The following is a 9,399-nucleotide window of genomic DNA, read 5'->3' as shown; positions in this document are numbered from 1 at the left end:
CTATTCCTCCCTTCTAGCGTGCCCACTTCTCCCTACATCTTAGTGTCGTCTGAATTTGAACAGGGTGCTTTTTACCCCCTCGTCCAAGTCACTGATGAAGATGTTGAACAGTGCGGGCCCAAGGACCGAGCCCTGGGGGACCTCAATGCCCACATCCCTCCAGGTCAAAAATGACCCTTCCACCACCACTCTCTGGGTGCAGCCCTCCAGCCAACTAGTAACCCATTTGACTGTGTTGGTGTTGATGCCACAGTCTCCTAGTTTTTTTAATGAAAACGGGGCGAGAGACAGTGTTGAAGGCCTTCCTAAAGTCCAGAAAGACCACATCCACTGCTACACCTGCATCTTAAGGATTTTGTGACCTGGTCATAGAAGGCCACCCCTGCGCTTGGGGCAGGCAGTGGCGGTACTGGGAGTGGGGGTTGGAGGGGCTACAATGAATTTTGGGGTGGCTGCAGCCCCCCTGCCACATGGCCCCCTCCCAATGCTACCAATGCCCGCCCCAAGCGCAGCATGGCTCAGTAGCCCCTACCAGGAAGAGCTCGACACGGCCCCAGCCCCAAGCAGCAGTCTACCCCGCCCCATGTAGATATGGGGGCACACACCCCCCATGCCTCCCAGGGTGCATGTAGCAGCAGGAGCTGCGCCCCTCTGGACGAACCGCTTGCAGCTCAGTCCTGCACCTTGCTGCAGCTATGCAGGACCTGCCCCAGCCCCAGCCCCACTCCCTTCATCACTGCTGCCTGCACACCCCTCCCCACCCTTGTTGCAGCCGGAAGCCCGTGGCCAGGCTGCCTTGTGGCCCTACTGTGTTTGGGAGTGGGCGCTGAGTCCCATTAGCCCTTCCTTCCTTCGCCTATAGGCAGAGAGGGGATTGCAAGATAAAGGTTTGCAAACTAGCCAGAGTACATATAGTCGTAGAAGAGCAGCTGTATAGGACTGCAGAGGTGGATCAGCTGCTTGCTACAGCTTTTACTTCAAAGCATACTGCATTTTTGATCAGCCATTAATGACCACAGCAGTGCTCCAGCTGATCAGAAAAGTGGCTTATTCTTAATTTGGCAACTTGATGCAAGCAAAGTGGGATGTAGAACATACCAATACAAAAAATCCAGGATTTACTATAACTTAAAAATTTCACGTCTGCGAATTGAATGATGTCTCCAGTAAAAGAAGAAATAAATGTCTTATGTTTATATGATGGATTATCATTGTTTGAATATAAAGTTGAATATTTTACCATACAATTCAGGGCATCTGGTTTTAAGTTATCCAGAAGACTGAATGGCAGTACAACTTTTGACATCTATTTTATTGTTCTGAAGCCTGATACATCTAAAGTAATTTAATACAGTGTTAAGGAGCACCTGGAGGAAAACCAAACCTAGAAGCATGCATTAAAAAGTAGGTTGTCTTATTAATGAAATATTAAAAATAATAAAAACAAGACCCCTTATTATTTTTGTCCATAATCATGTACATTTAAGAGTGTGTAGCCATATGTATAAATATTGTATGACGAACAGTAGAAACCTCTCTTGCACCCCCCCCCGAAGAATAACCCTCTCTTGCAATGCCAGAAATGTAAAAGGCACCATAAGAGGATGTTCAGAAAGCTCAAATCATGTCAGTATCTTTATTTTAAAGTAAACTAGGACAATTGCTCTCTTGACTTTAAAAAAAAACTCCAACCTATTTAAGCACCTGCAAAGTATCTTTAGAAACATGTAAACCTTGGATTGTTTCCAGGAGTATTGGGTGTAAACACAAGGCAAGTATAAAAACCTACAGACTTGTTAGAATACAAATGCTACCCCATGAAAAAGCTGTAGTTAGAAAAATATAAAAAATATACTAGCTTCATTATTAGACCTTAGACATCTCATACTACATGTTCATTATAGCAGCCACTTCCAAGCAATGAGCCCAGCGCCAGGTTTGACTTGGGGACAAATTACTACATCAAGGGCTATTTCTTTAATTATTTAACCCCCACGTTTTGACCCTTTAACAAATTATTTTTACTTTGAGTTTCTTTTGAGTAATAGTAGTACAAATGGAAGATGCCAAATTGAGTGTGGCCACATCTATACAAGATGCTGACTGCACAGTAGCCTGATACTACTCTACAGTAGCACTGCATAGTAAAAACCACGATCTGATACTACTATGCAGTCATATTAGGCTACTGAGCAGCAGCACCACAAAAAAGGCGTTTGTCAGCCCTACCACACAGTAACTCAGCTTACTGAGTGTTTATTTAGTACTTGTTTATACAAATCCTAAATAAATGTGTAGTAACTACTGCGCAGTAGCAACTCATGTAGATGCAACCACTGGTGATTAATGAAGCTGCCAATTAATTCTACATGCATACTTCTGATCTTTGTATAGTCCCCAACTGCAGTGTATGCTAATACTATACTAATAGATGAATTCCTGCTGCAAGAGAGATGTGGCCTGTACTTGTCTTTATCCAGTTTAGTATTTTAAGGATAAAGCATGTGCCTATGTGTATGTTCATTAGCCACTGCTCTAGGAAATCTAAGTCAGCTCAAGGACATGGGTGACTTCAATACTATAATATGCTGATCCTGGTGTAAACTCTTAACAAAGTAAGGTCAGTAAACATAAGAATTCCAACTGACTCCTTAAGAATATGATTCCAATTAAGTAAAAAAGATGCTGTTGCTAATGACGGCTCTTTGTAAAATACCCTGACCAAAACTGACAAAATTATTTAGTATTTCCAGGGCTGATGATGCAAGCTGCATTCAAGTAACACTTTTTATTGAGCTATGGAATTTTTTATGTGGGCTAACCTAAGGGGCCAAAAATTTACAACTCTCCCTGAAGGGCAGACTGTTTTATTCTTAAAAAGAATGAGAAGGGCAGCAGAGGTGCAATATTTCTCCATCAGACTGTCTGCCCTAAAGGACCCATCTTGCAAGCTGACACTATCCATGTCTTCATGCCCATTTAGCCAACTTTCACTTTTACTGCCAAGGAGGACATACGTAGTATTTTACAATCTCTCCAATTTAGTTTCTTTTAGGTTGCCAGCATTTGTCTCATGGCACTATCTTTCAGTTCTCATGGAGCTGGTTTGGATTCAAGCCAGGAACAACATCAGGAACTTCTCTCTCCCATAAATCATCCCCTAATCTTCAAGATCCAAGCAGGTATTCTTCCAAAGGTGATGTGGGGACACATATTATGACAGTAAGGTTTCTGTGCTAGACCCTATTATCTTAAATGGCCTAAAAATCTTCAGATTTGCTTTGAAGTCGTTTGCTTACAGTATTTCACATACCCCATTTGTGTACATAACAGGAAAGCCATTGGCTTACTTATTTTCTGAATAAAATTATTGGATGCAATCATTCTCCTATGATACACTACTCTAACCTGAATAGTATGTAGAATAATTTGTTTCATATCTCATGAACTATGGAGTGTTCCCTCTGCCTATGTTCTACTCAAATTAGGTTGTCACGGCAGTTTTTATTCAATTATGTACAGTTCAAATGTAGAAGAATTTAGTTACACAAGATCTGCCACAACTTTTTTTTTTAAATGAGCACTCTAACAGTTGTGAGCTCAGTCAGATTTGGGTAATACATCATACTGAATGAATGACCAAAAAAAAAAAATCTCCAGCCACACCTGTAACTAAATTTTAGTATTTTTTCTGATAAAGTTTGAAATGGATATCAGTGACCAGATAACTGCTATATCTGCATTTCAGCTTTGAAGAAGCTGTTTTCATACTTCCTTCCCCAACCAAATGGGCCAGAAGTTTCCATCAACATAACTTCCAAACAAGGCACAATATTATTTACTAGACTCTTCTCCTCCCCTTTTTACATTCCCTTCCTCCCTACGCCTACCACCAAGAAACTTAAGTGTTAGTGTGACAGTATGTTCCACACCAGGTATTACATTTAATTGTTCAGGAAACAGTAGTAGTTTTATCCCATAGATGGGCTCTAGCTATTGTGAACTCAGTTTAGATGAATAGCTCATTTTCAGCACATCTTTGTTCATTTTCTGCATTTGGTTTTTGGGGGGTGGTGGTGGGGAAATCAGAATGTCTTTCATGCATATTCTTCCAGAAACTTTATATGGAAGTCTTTCACTTTCTCCAGCAGAATCTTCAGTTTCTCTATGGGAGGGAGAATAGTCATTCTGGAAAAGAGGAGAAACACTGTCATTCACTTTACAATATAAAACAAACAAACAAACAAACTCCAACACAACACTCTTAAAAAAAAAGAAACCAAGCCATACACATTCACTTAAAGAGCCTCTCTTAGAGAGTGGGAGGGTATAGTATCTTCTTGCAACCTGTTTTTAAGACATTTTCTTACACTCTGCATGCATATTATCGTCAGAGTTGCTGTATTTAGATCACTGCTTTTGTGTGGCTAATGTACTAGCTACCAGACTTTGTTTTTAGAAATGATGTAGCAAACCCTCAGCAAGTCACCTGTTTCTAATTCTTATATCCCGTGACATCATGTTCTGAAAAGAGATGATATATAATTGCATTGTTGGATACTGTTCTATATCAAGCTGTGTTAACTCACACGTAACTTTATGCATATTTTTTAACTGCCAACTCTGAAAGCTTTCATAGAGGAATCCAGTCCAACAATCCAGAAAATCAAGCTGAATTTTTTTCTACCTCATGCATCCTCACTATTAGTAAGACATTTTACTGGGTGTTTGGTTGCTGCTACATACTGAACAAAGGCTTTTAGAGAACTATCTACAATGACTCCAAGATCTCTTTCCTGAGTCATAACAGCTAATTCAGTCCAGCACTGTATATATATAGTTAAGGTCATCATTTCCACCCCCTATATGGGCATTACTTTTTACTTGTCAGCACTGAAGTTCTTCTGCCACTTTTTTGCCCACTCAGTTTTGAGAAATCCTTCTGCAATATGACTACAAAGAATGATTTAGTATCTTCACACCCTCTATGAAAATGCTGATCAAAGCCAGTCCCAGTATAGATCCCTAAGGGACCCTACTATTGTTCTTTCTTCATTCTGAAAACACCATTTAGCCTTACCCTATTTCCCATCTTTTAATCAGCTTTTGATTTATAAATGGATCTTCTCTCCAATCCCACAGTAACTGTGTTTCTTCTAACAGCCCTTGGTGACGGACTTTGTAAAAGATTTTTGAAAATCCAAATCTATTGGCAAAACAGATTTCCCTTTACAAAAGACTTGCACTACTGAGAGGTGAACTGATAGGAGAATTAAGATCTGAAATTAGATTTAGTTAACAGTTTGTTTTGAAGTTGCATGAGCCAAAATATAACCCAGTTCTCAGTGGTTGTATTGTCTCCGAATTGCTAACAAAAGAGCTGGATTTTGCAGTGCTCCCTCATGTTAAGAGGTTAATTACACAAGATGTTCAAAGCAAATGCATTTAGATGGCCAACAGGGCTACACGTGCATTTAGGTGCTCAATGTGAAGAAGGGTGGAACAATTCTTCCCTCACCTCCAATTCATTTCAGTTCAGTGAGAGGATATTATTCAATATATGTAGGCACCAAATCTTCTGAAAAAGGTGGTGCAATTTTCATAGTCACTTTTCAGGATGCAGCTACGCTGACTCACTGCTTTAAAGTAGACCAAAGCTTCAATAGAATTTCTTTTACAAGACCACAATTCTACACAATCAGTATTTTCTGATTTCTTTGCAACTTAACAGTTGGATAGGCATCTGGCTGGGCGTCATCTGACCCCAGCACTCTTTCCTGCCTAGGCAGGGGGTTGGACTCAATGATCTGTCGAGGTCCCTTCTGACCCTAGCATCTGTGAATCTATGAGTTTCTTAGGTGAACTCAAATGCACAAAACAGAACAATGACTGTTCTGTAAATGTTGTAAATATGACTGAATTGAAGAAAAACTTTCCAGACCTGAATAGCAAGTAACAAACTAGTCCTACAGCTACAGCTATAATTAGCTACACACAGAATGTCCAGGGGAAAGAGAAAGCAGGTCTGAACTGCTAAGGGGAAAGACAGCAGGTTTAAGAGCAGTGTGAATTAGGCTAAATTTGTTTCCATGGCTTGCCTTTAACAGCCCTCACAGTTTTATTTTGTTAGGAAAGAGAAATCCATGATTTTAATCACAAAATCTTTATAACATACAATAAGTTACAAAAAAAAGATACTGCACCTGAAATGGTAACTTCCTTCTCTTTGGCCAAACCCACTACCTGGTACGACACAGATACCAGTTTCTTCCAGAAGTTTCATGCAGTAGAACATGTCAGGAGCCATTTTATTACCCTAAGGAATAGACTGGAGTTAGTTTTTCTTTTCCAGATGACAAATCAAAATGCACAAAACATGGAATTTTATGTTTTTCTCTTTCTTTTTGAAGCTCTCTTATTTTCTGACCTCTCATATTTTCTGTACCAAATGGAAGGAGAGCAACTCTCACTGTTGGTGAAATGCATGCAAGCTCTCAGTTGTGTCTGCCCAATGGAACAGAATGAACAGAACAGCCACTTCAAAAAGCCCAGTTCTCCCCATTTCTACCCACATTTCTTGCTTGGCTGTGACTTCGTATTTTCTGGCACAGACTTTTATTGGCACTCAAAAATCACATTTCACTAAAAATTGTCAGATTAAAAAAGGTATAAAGAGTCCTTGAGTAATTGCTGCATCCCTTTTAATACTTCTCAGACAAACATTTGAACTGGATTTTCCTAAATCATACATGTTGATTAGAAAGTCACCTGAATAACCACCAAAAGTTCTTCTATTTTAATCAAATCATTATGCCCATGCTATATGCATGGTCAAAAGGCATTACTTCAATAAAAAAACAAACCAAGCATCCCATTTTTCTCTCAGTTACACAGACATAACTCACTGAAAGTAATAAAAACTGCATTTGTGTAACAGAGGTTAAATGGGCCTCAGTTACAAACCAGTTCTCTTGTTTATTAGCAATACACTGCCTTTATAGCTGCACAGTCCTTTTCTCCTCCTTCATATAAAAATCCATCTATGAGAAGAGCAGCAACAAATCTGGGAAAGTTAGATTAGAATGAAGGACGAATGACTGACCTTTGCTGCCTCAATAGCTTTGGAAGGAATAAAGATCCTTGGGAAAGCATACATAGCTCCCTGAAGTGGATTGCAGTGAATTCCTGGTACTTGATTAAACAAGTCTTCTGTTAGCTTAGCTTTTTTGGCAAGATTGTTTAATACAGACTCCTTTTCCTGGAAAAAGGAATAGGAGGGAATAAGGACAGAGAAAAGCTAAACTGCTCATTAAATGGAAAAAATAGTGAAATGAAAAAATAAATGAAAAAATAGGCTGTTAGGCTGGTTCAGTAATGTTATAGTTGGTAAAACAAAAGTGATTCTTTCCTACTAACTGGAAGTCAAGCAAGATATAGTCAAAATTAGCAATGAAAATAATAAACTTCAATGGACCAAAAAACCTAAACTGGTTTTAGGATGGAATTGGACATGATTAACTGTAATAACAGAAAACTGGAATTCATACCTGGGACATCCTTTCACATTGTGTGTTCCTAAGTGACATTGATCATATTGAACAGTCCTACATTGGTCAACCTAAATGTCCTCTTAAATATCAGATCCATACTGTTCTTGCAGCTAGGGTGCCGCACCCAACACAACAAACCCAAAGGTTTAAAATTATATTGGGACGAATGAGTTTTGTGACTTGTCTTTTGTTTTTAATCACAGAAGTGATTAAATTACCTTTACAAAGGTAATTTTAGGACCTTTTCTGCAGATACGTGTTATATGATCAAGTGGTCCAAGTCTATAAAACAAGGTATCTGGGATTCTGTGGTCAAAAAGTTCTGCAAGTGCAATCATCTTTGAGTTTGAGGACAATAGCCTTGAAATGCCTAGAATTCAAAGTGGGGGCTCCCACTGAGCAAATGAGGCAAAACAGAAGTTTACAGGGAGAAAGTATAATTTTAAAGAAAATGCAGATTTCAGTGTACCATCAGTCTTGAAGTTCCTCTGTTTATCCACAAAGTGCATATAGCTCAAGCAGCAGGTGAGCCTTTCTGCACTGTATTTTCAATACATGTCCAGTCTGATCTGAGAGGACAAATTCTACTCCAGCCTCTGTAGCCCCAGCAGAGAAGCCAAAGACGTAAGGGCTAACAGCAAGCATGCTAACCAAGGCTTTTGCAATGTGAACATTTGTCCCAGCTAAGCAGGGCTGCAAGCAATTCCTTCACCAACAGCCACAGAACAGCAATCTTTAGCTGACAGTGACTTCTGGTCACCATTAACCTGGGCTGGTGACCTTCAGGCAAAATTTCTCATGTCTAATTACCAGAATTTGAACGGGCTAGTGTTCCTATCAAGATCTAGTTATGAGATAGGAAGCTATCTTTAATAAAAGAAAAAAAAGAAAATATTCTTTCTGAAGAGCAATTCCTGTCTCTTACGATAGATACAACTTTGCATTTAAGACGAGAACGCTGCTTTTTAAATAATGGGCCACATCTATCCCTTGTCACGCCACTGAGTCAACAAAGTTCCAGCAGAGTTGTACATGACAGAGTATTTCTACAAAAAAAAAAGTAACTATGATTTCTTACAATATGCATTTTGTAATTCATTACAGAGAGGCACCATATGTATATTAATTTATCATATGTATATTCATTTGTAAAAGCTACAACATCATTTGGTAGTTTCTTTTTCCTATAGTGTTTTTTACCAGAAGCTAGTCTCATTAAGTAGTTGTTCTTACCTACTATGCAAAACTATAAGAGAAAAGTTATATATTATACGTAGCAGCTGAACTCAAGCTAGGCAAGTGTGATAGAGGTGCTAGGGCTTCAAACAAAAATCTAGGATATATAATTGTACTAATATTAACAGTAGTTTAAATTAAACTCATAAGTTCTGTGAGCAAGCGTTACTACAGGACTGTACAAAGAAAGGTGGTGGCATCCTTTGAAGGATGTGAGTTGACAGAGGGTTAGAAAACACACATCAGAACAAATACACTACAGCTGACCTTGATGAACTGTACGTAGGATTCTTCTTCAGGTACTGGAGGATTCACTACAATATCCATAGCTGCCTGTCCAGATACTGGAGGGCAGAGACGAACGGAGAGAAGCTTAACAAGCTGTCCTTTGATCTCTGGATGCAAGTTAATCACTTCCATATAACCTCCTCGGTAGCCGCACCTGAGAATAGAGTGGACGTATGGAAAAAAAAAATAGTGAATACCCTTGAAGGTATTATTTTTGAAAAAGCTATGAAAATAACCCCCCAAAGTAGAGGGAGAGCAAGTATTCAGCTGAACACTAGATCATGAACACTCTGCTTTATGCCAATACAATTAACATACACATTTA

At 39.2% G+C, this 9,399-nt stretch overlaps 1 protein-coding gene across 1 annotated transcript in view; it reads right to left on the bottom strand.

Annotated features, from left to right (window-relative positions):
* Positions 1-1,291: 1,291 nt before the first annotated feature.
* The window catches only part of GPT2 (glutamic--pyruvic transaminase 2), a 30,770-nt gene continuing 22,662 nt past the window's right edge, over positions 1,292-9,399 (bottom strand). The window contains exons 7-10 of the mRNA XM_019505654.1: positions 9,054-9,228; positions 7,103-7,258; positions 6,204-6,316; positions 1,292-4,188 (exon numbers count right to left, since the gene is read on the bottom strand). Of these exons, the coding sequence (XP_019361199.1) occupies positions 4,098-4,188; positions 6,204-6,316; positions 7,103-7,258; positions 9,054-9,228 (535 nt within the window). The 3' untranslated portion in view covers positions 1,292-4,097. The remainder of the gene's footprint in view (positions 4,189-6,203; positions 6,317-7,102; positions 7,259-9,053; positions 9,229-9,399) is intronic.

The sequence above is a fragment of the Gavialis gangeticus genome, unplaced genomic scaffold (assembly GCF_001723915.1).
Source record: "Gavialis gangeticus isolate Ggan-Ray unplaced genomic scaffold, GavGan_comp1, whole genome shotgun sequence".
Taxonomy (NCBI): Eukaryota; Metazoa; Chordata; order Crocodylia; family Gavialidae; genus Gavialis; species Gavialis gangeticus.
This window is presented reverse-complemented; position numbering and strand designations above follow the sequence as displayed.